General features: G+C 50.2%; 2 protein-coding genes across 3 annotated transcripts in view; one reads left to right on the forward strand and one right to left on the reverse strand.

The window, feature by feature from the left end:
• Positions 1 to 204: 204 nt before the first annotated feature.
• ATXN1L (ataxin 1 like) lies at positions 205 to 9098 on the reverse strand. 2 transcript variants are annotated; one of them, XM_054170093.1, is made up of 3 exons: positions 8905 to 9097; positions 6997 to 8594; positions 205 to 1097 (listed from the first exon to the last, which is right to left on the reverse strand). In XM_054170093.1, exons 2-3 carry the CDS (start codon positions 8482 to 8484, stop codon positions 1041 to 1043), a joined length of 1545 nt encoding a protein of 514 aa, XP_054026068.1. In that variant the 5' UTR covers positions 8485 to 8594; positions 8905 to 9097; the 3' UTR covers positions 205 to 1040. The 2 variants fall into 2 exon arrangements, with proteins under 2 accessions (XP_054026068.1, XP_054026067.1); XM_054170092.1 differs by lacking the exon at positions 205 to 1097 and having other exon boundaries at positions 5514 to 8594; positions 8905 to 9098.
• Positions 9099 to 10363: 1265 nt separating this feature from the next.
• AP1G1 (adaptor related protein complex 1 subunit gamma 1) overlaps positions 10364 to 14782 on the forward strand; it is a 42805-nt gene continuing 38386 nt past the window's right edge. The window contains exon 1 of the mRNA XM_054170091.1: positions 10364 to 10481. The gene's annotated coding sequence lies outside the window, so the exon portion shown is untranslated. The remainder of the gene's footprint in view (positions 10482 to 14782) is intronic.

The following is a 14782-nucleotide window of genomic DNA, read 5'->3' on the forward strand; positions in this document are numbered from 1 at the left end:
AGAGAAGGCTTGAGGGAAGAGGAGATACCTTATCTATCTGTATAAATATCTGAGGGGAGAGTGTAAAGAAGATGGAGCCAGCCTGTTTTCAGTGTTGCCCAGTGACAGGACAAGAGACAGTGGGCACAAAGGGAAACCACAGGGGGATCCTTCTGAATGTCAGGAAACTTCACTGTGTGGGTGATAGAGCACTGACACAGGTTACCCAGGAAAGTTGTGGAGTCTCCCACCTTGGTGATATTCAAAAGCTGCCTGGACATAGTGCTGGGCCACTGGCTATAGGTGATCCTGCTTGATCGGGGAGGGGCTGGACCAGATGACCTACATGAGGTCCTTTACCATCTCAACTGTTCTGTGAGTCCATGACCTAGTAGTAACCTAAGCTTGTTCAACTGTTCCCATGAAGCCAAATGCAACATTGCTCATCTGGGACCACAGATCAGAGTTAACGCCTCTGTGAGCAGCAGTGACTTTCAGTGGTCACTGTAAATAACACTGTGGAGTGAAATGGGGACCATTAGTAACCAGAACCACACAGGTAGAATAGAAAGTTGCTTTTGCTTCCACTCATCACAAAAACCAATGAGAGGAACATGGAAGAGGGGTCACCTAGGGAAGAGCCATGGAAAGCTTCAAGAAGAAGTCTGGAAAAAACTGACAGAGGGTAAGGAATTGGGAGTCTTCTTTAACTCATTCAAGCAGTAGCCAAAACAAAAGGTCATCTTAGTCTGCACCCATATGGAAAGGTTCCCACTGTTAATACAAATCATTATGAAACCATGCCACTATGGAAATTAAACCTAGGCATATTTAAACTGGAAAAGGCAAAACATGAGCAGAGAGGGACTCACGGCAGGCAAAGGGGTGGTACACTCTCCATTATTTGGTTTCTTTAAGAATGAGCATCTAAAAACGCATGCTGTAGCTTTGTGGTTTCCAAAGGTCAGCCCACCAAACACCGGGGTGCCATGCATCTGTGTCTTGTAGGCTGAACACCCCAGCTGCTTTCACAGCATTTCCAGTTGAGGTCTGCAGCACGGTTACAGGGTGGTCTGGATACACTGGGAGCTGCTGTCTTCTTTCCAATGTCTGCTTCTCTGCATTAAGTCAGAAACAGTGACTGTAAGACTCCTACTTGAGATCAGAAAAGTTAAAACAAGAAGCAAAAGCTTTTGGCCAGACTACTTAGAAACCTGCTTTTTCCCTCTTTTCTCAGTTGGAAAAACTTGATTGAAGTCCCCAAAAGCCCCAGTTAATGCTTCAAAGCGCATCATGTTGCATCCTTTGTCACGGTAACAAACCAACCTCAGGGACACTGCTGTGGAAGCTTGCTACAAAAAGCATTTAATCTTTTCAACGCTGTAATTTTCTTCACCTGCCACTGCAACACCACCTTGTTTGCTCACCTTATGGAAGCTGTTTCAACACATTATTCATCTCATATTGCTGACATCCTTTCCTCTCTCTGGCAAATGGCACCAGATCTGGAAAGGACCCATTCAGCCCCACATTCCCTGGCACTCTGAACTGATCTCTCACTTTTATTCTTACCTTTGTCCTTTCATACTCAGACCAACAGAGTTTGCTGTTCTGTTTGGCCAACAGCCATGTAGCTTCACTGTTTGATCTGCAGCTGAAACTTTCCCTGCAGTTTCACTGGCACCTTATCATCATTCCCAAACCTTCAAGCAAGTATTTGAGGATGGAATTATGTCTTATAATCCACTTGTCAGACAGTCTTTACCTTGCCCTCACCATGAGTTTCCAGATCACTGTGTTAAGACCAGAGAAGCCACATACTAATGATCACTGATGCTACAGACGAGCAAGAAGTCTCAAACACCAAAGGAAAAGCTATTGGTTTATATATATATATATATAGATATAGATATATACTGTGTTTACAGAGTCAACAAGTTAAATGCAATATTCATAAGAGCATTAACAATAAAAATACAATCTGTGTGTAGCCAAGTACAGACTTAAAATGGTAAAACAGGAAAAAGGATCTCACCAAAAGTACAAATATACAGTACAAATTGATTTATTTAAAACAGTTACAAAAAAGCACAACAAAATAGAGATTATCCTTAGAATTATTAATGCTTTGTTAAAGATCAGGTAGGAGGAGGGGCAGGAACAAGGTTGGAGGGGAGCACCTGACTAGTTCTAAGGCTTTAGATACAATGCGGTCGGTTACATGTTAATACAGCCATTACATAACTGGGATTATAGTTGAGGGATCAGCACTTATCTACAAAGACCTCCTTGCCTCAGGGCAGCCCATGTTCCCCAGTGCCACGTGCCTGTTCCTCTGCTTTGCATGGGCAGACCCTCCCCTGGCGCTAAGGTGCCAGGAAAGCAGAAAACAACTAGAATGGGGGGAAAGGGGGTTGTGTTTGTGTGGGGGGTGGCAGCAGCCGTGAAGGACCTTAGGGGCAAGTCCTGTCCTCCACAGACAAATGCAGACCATGGAAGGGCCTTGACCATCAGCATCTTAAGCCATACATGGAACATGTCCTGGGCCAAACTCTGTACAGAATGTGCATTCATAGCCATCTGAGAAGCTTCTGCAAAGTTTCAGGCCCTAGGACAGTCTGAAAGACAAAGAGCAGTTGTGGGTAACACTAGGGAAAGGCACATGAACTGCTGCGGGCAGGAACTAGCATCTGGGCTACTCAAGCTGCTGTAGTTTCCTTTACAGTATTTTCTGAGTTACAAGGATTGTTGGTTCTCTATGAGGGAAAGTGACTTCAAGTGTGGGATGGGGACAGGGGGCAGGGACACTTAATGTGAAAAGTGCATTATACTGGTGCACCTGCTGGAAAGGGGAGGCAGAGGGGCCTCTGCAGCTCTCCTGCTCTCCAGACAGAGCTTCCTCTGCATAGACTGGTAGTGATGAGCGCTTGTCACTTGGAGCAAGTCTCACGTTTCTGGAGCAACAGTGTACATGCAGCCTAGAAAGAGGCCTGGCCTCTGCTGGGCAGCTGACCCACAGAATGCTTTGTGAGATGGGACAGGTGGCTACAGGTACCCCTTATGGCATCCTACAGACTCCTGCCACAGAGTGTGGGCTGCATAAGACCAAAACCAGGAGGCCTCCACCTCCAGGCTGGACAGACCACAGCTCTCCTCCCCCTCCACAATAGCAGCAGGAAAACAGTACATTTCTCTGAGAAGCCTGTCACATCTCTGCCAGCAGAAAAGCCCAGATAACCATCTCATTCCACAATGTCTTCCTGGCTTTATCTCCTCCTTTTCCCGTAAACCTAAGAAATAGCGAGCCTCCTCCTTGAGCTTGTTCATAGCTTTTCTGCCTACAGCAGAGCCTGTCTCACACACTCCCTATCTCAGGTGAGTCTCAGTGCTCAGCACAACCACCACCACAGGTGCTGAGCACCACAGATCAACCTAGTAAAACAGATTCCAGTGATTATGAGTCCTGCTAAGCTGGGCCAGAGGGCAAACAGTGGCCCCGTCCCACCTGCTGCCTTTGGTGCAAACAGCCAGATGCCCAGATTCTTCATCTCAGTGCCCCACCATGAGATGTGTCCCAAACCATTGCATACATAAGAGCTGGCAGCTGAAACATGCACACCAATGGGACTGATGGCGAGTCTGGGTAGAAGCACCAAGGTCAAATTCACCCTGGCTTGCTCCAGAGCCCAGAACCACACTCGGCAGATCAGCAGGTAACCACAGTCCAGGCCAGCAGCCAGGTAAACACCAGGGTGAGCACCTTCACAGCTCTTCAGCTGCCTACAGTACAAAGTTATTTTATCCACACAGCATCTTGCCTTTTACATCAGCATCTGTCCTTTCAGGCCACTATTCAGTGCAGATGAGATCTAGGAGTAGTTACCAACACATGCAAGAGATGGCAGGCTCTCCAAATACTCTATAAAAGACAGACTTCTGTGTTCAAAGATGCACAAGGGGCTCTGCACCCTTCAGCTGCTCGGACCTTCCCTCTATGCATGCAACCAGCCTGTTACATTCACACACCATACATATGCAAGATCCCTTTCTTAGCCGCCTGCCACAGCTTTGAGTTCCTCTGCATGCACCACGTAAAGAACAGGCAAGACAACCCGTGCTCCTCTGCCTTCTGCCTGGTTATCCTGAGCATTAAGTACTAACCAACGGTAATCGAGGTCTTTGCGTAGGAGAGTGATGAACAGCAACGGTGAAACACGGAGGTGATGAGGACAGGCTACTGGGCCCAGACAGAGCACTTTTACTGACAAACAGTGCCATGAAAATAGCATCTGCTCCCACAGCTGCTGCACCCAAGGAGACAGAACCTTCACGTGACAGCATCAGCATGACTTCACAAATTTCAAATGCAGCTGATGAGATCGGTAGCAGTGTCCCCTGGGGGAAGCTACATGTGATACAGGCAGCATCCTCATCCTGGAGAAACCCCCGTGAGGCACAACGAGCGAAGGCATGAGTAGCGTGTATCTCACCTAAGGCCTGAAGAGAAACTGTCCTGATGCAGGCATTTCAAAGGCAACAGAAATGGCTAGCAATGTGCTAGGAAAATAGGGCTGGGGCCTGGATGGAAGGGACATTCTGGAGACTCTCTAAATTTGCTTAATACCCAGGCAGAGCACCCCCATCACACAGCCAACTAAAGACAGCCAAGTACAAGGACACATTCCTGGAGAGCGCGCAGAACAGCCCTAAGACACCATCACCGCAAGCTGACTGAGGGACAGCAATGCTGAGGAGAGCTGCTGGCACAAAAGCCGTTCAGGGGAAGAGAGAAGCAGTGCCTTCACAGTCAGGCATGCTCAAAAGAAAATTTTAGGAAGGAGAAGGGAGATGGAGAATGGTATGCTGAACATTGGGAGCAGAATCAGAATTCTAGTGGGGACCTGCACACTGAAAGAGAAACACTCCCAAAAGCCTGGTCCTAACACAGAGATGGGCACCTTAATATAGGAATACTTAAACCGAGTTCAGCCAGTGAAGACTCTTAGCCTCAAAATAATAGTGACTATTTTTCACCCTAGCTAAGCAGCTAGAGTTGGTGTCATAACACACCACCAGGGAGGGCAAATTAGTGTAACTACAGGAGCCTTCACTTGAATGGAGTGTTATTACCATAACGAGGTATTCATCTACATTTGTATTACATCTCACCGTGATAAAGACTACTCTTGATTTTACTGTGTTGTTCTACAAAGGAACTCCAAAATGAAGCACCAGAACTAACAGAAACCCACCTCAAAACACCCTGTGATGCTGTGATATTTTGAGTCCCTACATTAATCATACAGCTGTACTCAGCAGAAACTGTGTACCTTGCCTGCACATGCACAACAGTTGTCTCTTGTCTAGAGTTTATTCAGGAAACTGCCTGCAGGCAAGAATTAGCCATCTGGAAAGGTGATTTTTTTTTTTCTGATTTAGTTACAAAATAGTCTCAGTCTTCTCACAGAAAAGGTATGTGTCTCCTATTCTTCCCTAGAGAATGCTGAATATATTTTACTCCAGCTTAAAAAAAAAAACAAACAAAAACCCAAAACATCAAAATCCAACCCAAACCCCCAACCTCATTCATCCATAGGCTAAGCCTCTGCAAAAGCTACAAGCCCAAGAGATTATTTTTTAAGTTGTTAACAGGGCAAGAAAGATTCAATTTGGTGGCAAATAATGAAATATATTTTATAGCAGGAAGCTGATGTATCCCATCCCAGCTCGTGTCCCATCCCAAGTGCTTAAGTTCCCTATTCACCTACACCCAAACCCATCCTTTTGATCCTTCCTCTTGAATTTCTGTGATTCATTCAAATCCGTACATTCTTTGCAAGAAGAAAGAGCAGTTGGATTCAGTGGAAGAGACATTAAACAGAACCACCAGAGAAGCATCTCCATCCTGCCCTCCAGAGCTCCATCGGTGAACGGTCCTTTTAAAGTGCATGTGTGAAGAAAAGGGAAACTGGGAGTAGAGCCCCCCAAACTCCAGTGGGGACCCATATCTCCCTATCATGAGAAAGGAGGAATAACATATTCAGCAATTTCATCTGCTACCTTAAGCCATGTCTGCCCTCCTCATCTCCCCACCTATCCTGAAATGCTTCTACCCTGCCCTGCAGGGAATCTGTTCCTCAGGGAGATGTGAGAAAGCCCCAGCCTCCAACCTCTGGAATGCTCTCATTGCAAACTCATGAGCGCATCCCTGTTCCCTACCCCAGCTAGTCTGTCGCTGCTCCCTGAGGCACTGGAGCCCTCTTGATTCCCCAAGAGGAACCGGTCAGCCACTGAACTGGAATAAAGCCAGTCCTGCCGGTCAGAAAGCAGCCTTGCTGGTGAACCTGTCATGAAGTCTGTGCAATTTCTCCATCTGATGGTGAGGCTCACCTACAGGGGATGCCCTAACTCATAGCCTCAAAGGGATCATTTCCCTGCATTAGAACGCCCTTCGATAGACAGCTTGACCTCCTGGGGAATGAAAGAGGGACGGAGCAGAGAGGGTCGAGGCTCCTCTGCCTGCATGCTGTATCTTTGGAAGCCTGGGGCTGTCCAGCTGTGCTGACTGCCAGTCTCAGGCTGAGAGGGTTCTGCATGAGAGCTCTGGACTGCACTGTCCCTATCTGTGTGGCTCTTCCTTTCAGCAGCTCTGTCAGATGGTTCTCTGGACACCAGAGCCATTCTTTCAGATCTCTCCCTAGCAGGTATCAGCTGATCTGTGAGAGGGTGGTTTGCCTGAGAAGCAGAGTTGCCATTCATGCTCTGTAAACTGATTGATATGCAGACATCACCCACCTGCAGCCTGTGACAGGGCAAAGCAAAGAGCTGAGCAGTCCGCCCTGGGCTACAGGAGGACCAGCCCTGGCCATACACAAAGAAGGGGTGCTCTGGTGGCACGTCAATGCTCACTTTACTTTGTTGCTCCCCAACAACAAAATGCAGTGTGACAAGCCCAGGCCACTGGCTTTCCTGAATATCCACCACAGTGCTGGAGTCGATCTTCAGGCCCCCGCTCACCTCCGCACTGCGAACAAAGTCTTGAGTCTGCAGGTCCTCTACCCGCTTCAGCTCCCCCGTTGCCAGCTGGATGATGGCTCCTTTCATGAAGTGAGAGGGCAAGTGTGAAGAGCTGGGTGGCTGTGGCCGGGCCAAGTCCTTTTCAAGCATGCTTCCTCGAGCCTGTGCATCAGGGCTCCGCCTCGCCAGGCTTTCTGAAGTAGAAAACCGGACGGGCTCAGATCCAACGGGAACCAGGACTGGCTTGCCGTTGGCTATCACCATTCCTTTGGTTAATTGTCTTTGTCTAACCGGCTCTTCGGGGGACATTACGTATGGACTCCTGGACTGGCTTTTCTCGGCAGCAGCCCTTTCCACTGCGTTCCTCAGCGCATCCTTTGACTCCCCCTGCTGATCAGGGACATTATGGCAAAGGTTTAAAGGGCTCGGGTCATCTTTCCTCTGGGCTGCCAAAACATGATAATCCTGAGATGCCAACACCCCTACCACCCTCTGAACCTCCAGATCAGCATCTGGGGTGCTTCTTTGAGCTGGCACAGAGACCTCTGTTCCCAGTGTCTGGTAACTTGAAAGGAACTGTCCATCAACCACACATCCCACTGCAGTCCCCGGCAGACACTCTTCAGCTTTACTGCTGGCAGAGTCCACAGCCTCACTGGTCCTCCTCACCACACTATGCTCCAGATGCCTTTGTCCACCATTAGCAGCAGCTACCTCCGAACTTAGCTGACTGTCTTGACGAGGAGACCCTGGGCTCCCACCTGCTGTAGGTGTCTCATATGCTGAATACCCTGGTGGTAGCCGAGACATCTGATAATAAACAGGAATTCTACCTGGTGTAATGTCTAATGGCTGCGTCCCAGCATGGTGCTGCATCTGGCCAGAAGGAGAGACTGCAGAAGCTTGTTTGTTGAAGGTGTGGGTAGGAGAGGTAGTCTGGGGGGAAGGAGCGGCTTCCTCCGTGAAGAGAGAGGCATATGGCACAAAGTGGGAGACATGAGAGGCGGTGAGGTTGGTGGAAGGAGACAGGAGAGGACTAGGCAGGAAGCCAGGAGGAACAGCATAGGGCACTGTGTAATGCGAGCCGATGAACTGTAGGGACGTTGGAGGGATCTGCGCGTAGTGGATGGGAGGGTAGGGCACCCCTGGGTGCTGGATTATTGGTGAGGTCACATTGAAGGCAGGGGGCATGGGGCTCACGTTCACCACAGGATGCAGGCCCGTGGGAGAGAAGGTGGCAGGTGGCACTGCCACTTTGTAGAGCATCCCATATTGGTCCACCGTTAGCCCTGGCACTGCTTCTGTGGCCTCGCCAGAGCCATAGCGCAGCGCTGTGGGACCCAGCCCAGCTGTCCGAGCCCACTCGGGGCCCTCGCCTGAAGCTTGGGTACCCCCCGCCCGTCCCGCCTCGGTGCCGGAGCTGGCGGCGGGAAGTTCCCGCTTCTTTGGCGGGAGGCACTCCTGGCTGCGCTCGTGGCCCGCTCTCATGGTGCCCCGTGGTGTCCCGGCAGCCCCGGCCGCGACGCTCGTTCATGGGGGCACCCGCAGGGGCTGCCACACGCCGGCTCCCAGGTCCCCGCTGCCGGCCGCTGCCTCACCTGTACCAGGAACAGAGGGAGCCATGAGTCCCGGCCCCACCACCGAGCCAGGAACAGAGGGTCCCGGGAGCACAGCGAGCCCCTATGCCGCAGGGACAGAAAGAGCCCCGAGCCCCGGCACCGAGAGCAAGCAAGGCGATGGTCCCTGGCCCCAGCCCAGGGGACGGAGGGCGCCCGAGACCGACCACCGGCCCCACCCCCGGCCCCAGAGCTCCGGTCGTGCCGCACCCCGCCCCACCGAGCCCGAGGCGCCGCGTCCGCGCCCCGCCTCCACGGGCCCGCCCGGTGCCCATCGCAGCCCGCGGCTCACCCGCCATCGCCCGGCTCCTCCTCCGCGACCCCCATCGGCCCCGGCGCCGCCCGCGGCCGCCTCCGGCCCGACCCCTCCCCGCTCCGCGGCGCTCAGCGATGACGTCACGCCCCGCGCGGAGGAAGTGCTTCACTGACCGGCAGGGGGCGGAACTACACGGCGCCCGGCGCTGACGTCACGGGATAGCTGCAGCGCTGGTTGTCGTAGCAATCAGCCGCGCCCGCCCGGGCCCGATGGCGCCGCGCCTACCGGCCGCCCCGTAGCAACGTCAGCACCGCCGCCGGCGGGTACCGGGGACCCTCCTGGCGGAGAGCATGTCGCGGTGGAGCGGCGGAACTTGCTCTGTGGGGCGCAGGGCGGCGTCGCCAGGAGGAGAGGCCTGCACCGAGATCTGGGCCCCGCTAGGCGGGGCGCGGGAAAAGCGACGTCCTGCAGGTGAAGGACGTGCCCAGTCCCCAGTCGAAAGGCGGTTCGTGAGGCTTTCGTCGTCTCACTCGCCTCAGGTGGACATTCCTGGCGTCTGGCTGGGAACACGCAACTCACGGCTGCCTGCTGGTTGTTAAGAGCTGGGCCTTCACTGCACGGCACTTTCTTGGCTGCCAGCAGATCCCCACAATGTGCCATTTCTCGGCATTCATTGATTTTTAAGGTGACTAAAACTCCTGGAAAGTGCAGTGGGGGACTGAGCCCCTTTCTTTAGTTCCCTCTTTCATTGTCGCACGCTAGGCCTCTCCCCCTGCTAAGTCCAGAGCCCGGGGCCGAGCAGCGGTGTCCGCTCTACATGTCCTTTCCGAGTGGTTCTCCCACCACAGTTGTCACGCAAGCCAGACCTGTACCCCGCTCCTGCTGCTGCTGGTGCACGGCCTTGCCCACCGCAGGGCTGGTCTCGAAATAGTCTCCCCGCACGCTTTCTACAACACTTTTCTGCTTCGTTCTTGCTGCCCCATTAAAGGTACAGAGCCGAGTCTCTGATGTCAGGAGACGACCATGACATCGTCCCCGGAGTCCCCAGCAAACGCTTAACAACGACAAGAAGTGGCAAGTTGAGGGTAATCTCCCCGCTGCCGACAAGGGCGGCCTCTGTCCAGCAGCTGGGCCCTGCTCGCGGGCGGCCTGCGTGCTCCAGGGGCAGCGGCAAGCTCCGTGAGGACCTCGCCCCGGCGCCGGCCGCTCCGGGCGGCGGAACCCTGTTTGCGGGCGGCGCGACCCGCCCGGCCTCTCCACGGGACAGCGCTCGCCGCGAAAGACCGCCCCGCGCGTGACGCCATCAGTGACTGCCACGGTGCAGACGCACTACTCTTCGCAAGACTCGCCTCTCGGGTGCTTCCGCCAAGAAAAGTAGTGCAAGTGGCCTTTTCCGTCTGCCACCGCTGGTGCCGCGCCGTCCCTCTACTGTCTCCCCTGGGGCCGTCGCGGCCGTGCTCCCCACCCGCTGCCGGTAGAAGCCGGGAGGCTGAGAGCAAGGTGCCGGCGAGAGGATCCCTCCGCCTGCGGTATCGGTGCTGCGGCCGCGCCGCCGCCATTTTGAATGCCTGGCTCCTGCCGCTGCCGCTTCCTCCACTGCAGGGACCGGCCCGGTGAGTGCGGCCGTGGTGCCCGCCGTCCCAGCTTACCTCCGCGCCGGGCGTTCGCCGCTTGTCTGCTTCCCTTGCTACGTCGCTGGTCAGGCCGAGTCTCCGCTCCCGCCGCCCGTGAGGTCCCGACAGCCCGGGGCCTCCGCGTGCCTTCGCTCCTCTGCCCGCCGCCGAGCTCCGCGGCTTGGCTGCGGCCCGCGACAACGCCGTGGGCTCCTCTGCCGGCGGAGGCCACCCGATGCCCTCCTGCGGCCGTCGCCGGCGTGACTAATCTCGGGCCGCCTGCCCGTGCCGGCCTTCTTCGGCCGCGGCCTGCGCACCCCGCCTCGGCCCGGCGGCCGGGGCCCGTTCCGGACTCTGCCCCGCGCTGCCGGACTGCCCCGTTGCCTTCCTGGGCGCAGGCAACACTTCGTACGTGCTTCTGTTACTACCCGCTGGAAAGGTGTTGCTGACAGGATTCTCTCTCAGCCCTTGTTACTGGCACTCGGGTGATCTTAACACCGCTTTCCTTGACGTGGAAAGCGTAAACCTGCTGGAGTCCTGTCAGTGCGAAGTGTAGCATGACTGTGTCCATGCTGGAGGCCTTTGGCGCCTAAGAAGTAGCTTGGAATTTTGCGTCCATCCTTCCTTTGGCATTTTGTTGCGTGTGCTGCACAACTGCTCAGAGTGTTACAGTTAGTGTCTCTCTAATACTTGTAGTGCCTGCGTGTTGACTGCATGGATTCTAATAGAAGCAAAATAGCTATAAGCTCTGTCCAGAGGCCTCTGTAATAAACTGCAGGTGTGGGTTTGTGTTAGTGCTAGGCTACTTTTTGAGAATCAATCGGTATAGACAGTTTTGAGTCGCTTCGTCAAGCTTGGTTGAATTGTCACTCTTCTTTCAAGAGCTGGAAGACAGATTATAAGGTGTGGGGCTTTTTATAGTAAGCATTGCTCTTTAAGTTTGCAGAGGGAAGAGCTATGTGGTTTATTGTGTTGTAAATGATGCTTAGTGATGTGTTTTAGTTTCTGATACCTGAAATATTAATGGAACGGTACAGAACAGTGGAACACTTCTGGAAGGGTGTATATGTATGACCAGTTTGGCTCATTGGCTTAAACAAAGTAAAATATATGTGTGTATTCCTCTGTGTAGCATCCCTAGCATTTTGCATTTAAAATGACAGAGATTTGTGTTTCCTTCTTCTCTTTTCTCCTGTTCTGTTTTTCACGTGATGGAGCACGGCTGGTTTTGTGTGCCTGTTCCCTTCCCATTCTATAAACTACACTTGTTATTTCTTCCTTTGTTTGCAAGGCCTGCACTGTTGCCAAAATCTTTCTTTTCGCCTCCTCGTGCACTCTGGTATTTGGCACAGGATATGAAAACTTTACTGGGTACCTCAGAGTTCAGCGAAAGCAAGAGCATTTTGTGTGTCTGTGTGAGGGCTGCAGTGTGAAGCCCTTGATTCTTCTGTGGTGGGGCAAAGTATTCACTGTTGAGAGAGGGAAAGTAAGTCCGGGGTGATTGCATTGTAAAGGGATCCAACTTTTCTGTCTCCAGTGTATAAGATAGCTTCCAAATTTCATGCTGTTTTTTGATTCAAAAGCATTCTCTTATTTTTGTTAGTTTTGGTTTGTTTTGGGTTTGGTTTTGTTTGTTTGTTGGCTTGTTGTTCCTGTTTCTGCTGATCTGATATTGTTCCTGAAGGTAGTGTGAGAGAGGTCCTTCAGTGCTTTTGTTGCAGTGTCCTGGTGAGAGAGTAAGGGATAGAAAACTGTTTGCATTCTTGATGGCTCTTTTTTTGTACAGAGCTGTGCAATGCCATCATTATAAAGTAAAATGAGATGGGCAAGTTTGTCAGGCACTGATGTAGAAAGGTTGTGAACAGTAGCAAAGGAACTGAAGTTGTCCATAGGCATGCAGACAGGCTGCTTTGGTTAGTGCAGTTGAGGTTTGGAGAGCTGCCTTTCAGATTGTCAGGGCTCATAAAAATCTTAACTGCTTCTGAAGCTGATTCATTCAGTAAAGCTTCTTGTGTCTGTTCAGTGTGAATACTTGTTTCTATTTTTAAGTTTGTAATGTATGATAACTTCAGCAGATAAGTTGTTTGATTTCTTGATACTTTTTGTAATAACAGGGCAAACTCTCTTGGCAGAAAATGAAGTTAGTTTGTTGGTAGTGATACTCAGCTCTTCTCTGAGGAAGGGGCCTTGGTATCAGTATTGCTTTATTGGGCAGTGTTGCTTGATTGGATGAGAGTCCCAGAGTTAATAAGTGAGTGTATTGATGAGGCTGTAACTCAAAAAACAGTTACAGTAACATGAGTGCAAATTAATCTGCTAACGTCACAAGGAGTAGTATTAGCTTTTATCTGCTGTTTGGCAGAGATGGTATAGGTAAAATCTAAGATGAGAGCTTCCTAGAACACAGCTGAAGTTACTTGTGAAGTTTATATAATAAAGAATGTAAAAAGGTGGCACCTTGTCTTTTATCTGGCATTAGTCGAGGTAAAGAAAGGTGTGGAGGATTCAAGTAGTAGCTATTTTTAATTAAACAAAAATTATTTTAACTCTGCAGGAAAGTGAACAGGAAGTAAAATAACCAGCTTATCCTAAACACCAAAATAGTTAGGAAACTAGAAGCAGGTGATAAATACAAAGGTAGAGTAGGTCAGTGGTGGTAGAAGTATAGGAACAAAAGCCAGGAAGCCTATAATTCTGGTCTTGTCTGTCACACTGATCAGCCCTGTAAATGTGTTAACAATTCTTCCAATGCTTCATTTGTTAACTTTAAAAAAAAAAAAAAAGAAATAAAAAGGAAATGGTTTGTTGTTTTTTTTTTTTGGCAGGGGCTGAGGTTAATATCTGTAATGTTTGAAAGCTCAGCAGACCTTTTGGTGCCAGTTCAGGAGTTGTTTGGCGTATCTATGCTGTTGTGCAGTAATGGAAACATCCAAAGTGCTTGCCTGGTCTCACTGCTGTGGCTGGGCTGGAAGCAGAGAGACAGAGGTGGGAGGGCTGCATTCAGGATGGGGGGCTCGTGGGAACTTTCCAGGCTAAGGTTTCCTAACAGCAGCAGTGGAACATCCTCTTTCATTGTCCTGTATCTCCTGTCCCCCCTCCTCAGCTTCTGAACAGCATGGTGGCTTGCCTCTTGAATACTCTTCTGTTAAATAACTTGTCATCACTTCTGAGATTATTTTTTAGCTCTTGTTTTGAGGCATTTTTCCTTGCTTGACCTCTTTTATTTTTTTCTTGTCCCATATTGTCTTTTTAGATGCTTTTTAGTATACTCTATTTTGCAGTCTCTTGCTGCCTTCATTTCTTTGATATTCTGATGTTACTAACTTTCATCTTCTCTGTTGTATCACATAGCTTTTTCTCAGGAGAGGTTGTTTTTCTGCTTGGAATGTTGTATGGCTGGTTGCTTTTCCTCTTAACTCTTTTGTGTTGCCTTTGCCCTTCTTTGCCCTTCTTGATGATGATAGTGCTCCTTGCTTAGGTGTTTAATATTTTCTGTGTAAACATTGATAATATTAGACTATATACCAATATCTCTGCTTTTGTGTGCAGCTTCATCTCTATTTGCAGTGTGAATTTCTGCTTTTACTGCCATTTTTTTTGTTCTTCTAGTATCTGATAGAACTGTGAAGCCCACTGATAGTAGTATGGAGTAGTTGAGGCTATCAGCATTTGTAGTGAACCACTGCAGCTATTCTTGGAGTCCAGATGCATCTTTTGCTTTTGTGTACTTGATTCAGTTGTATGGTAGCAGGTAGGAGAGTTTTGCTGCTGATTTCAGTTGGGTGTTGGGTCAGGCTTTAATTGTGTAACTTCCCAAAAGCTGTTTCTGCCTGAGGAATGTGATTACTTATGCATGTGTTGGGGCGGAGCAACTTTTGTACTTCGGATGTGTTTGAAAATGTTTGGGTCCTCGCTCTTGGGTTGCTGATTATTTCTGAACTTGGTTCATCCTGCTGTTTACAGGAAGAGCTCTAACTGGGTATGTATCTTATTTGAACAGAAAAGTCGTTTTTCCCAAACAGTAAAGCCCTTCTGTGAATAAATCTACGAGCTTTGGTGGGGTTTATGTCTTAGTGTTTAAAGAATTTTAGGCTAAATAATAATGGAATTTAAACCCATGTCTGTTAATGTCTGCTAAACATGTTCTTAGGCAACTTTTAATTTCATTAATATATTCAAAGAGTGGGCTTGGTTTTTGTATTTTCCTAGCATTCCTGTATAGTTTCTAGAAAGCAGAATCTCAGTTCAATTATATGTTTAAGGACAGGAAGTCCTTTTGTCTTTACATTCAATTCCTGATA

Source organism: Dryobates pubescens, chromosome 19, assembly GCF_014839835.1.
Source record: "Dryobates pubescens isolate bDryPub1 chromosome 19, bDryPub1.pri, whole genome shotgun sequence".
NCBI classification, from domain to species: Eukaryota; Metazoa; Chordata; class Aves; order Piciformes; family Picidae; genus Dryobates; species Dryobates pubescens.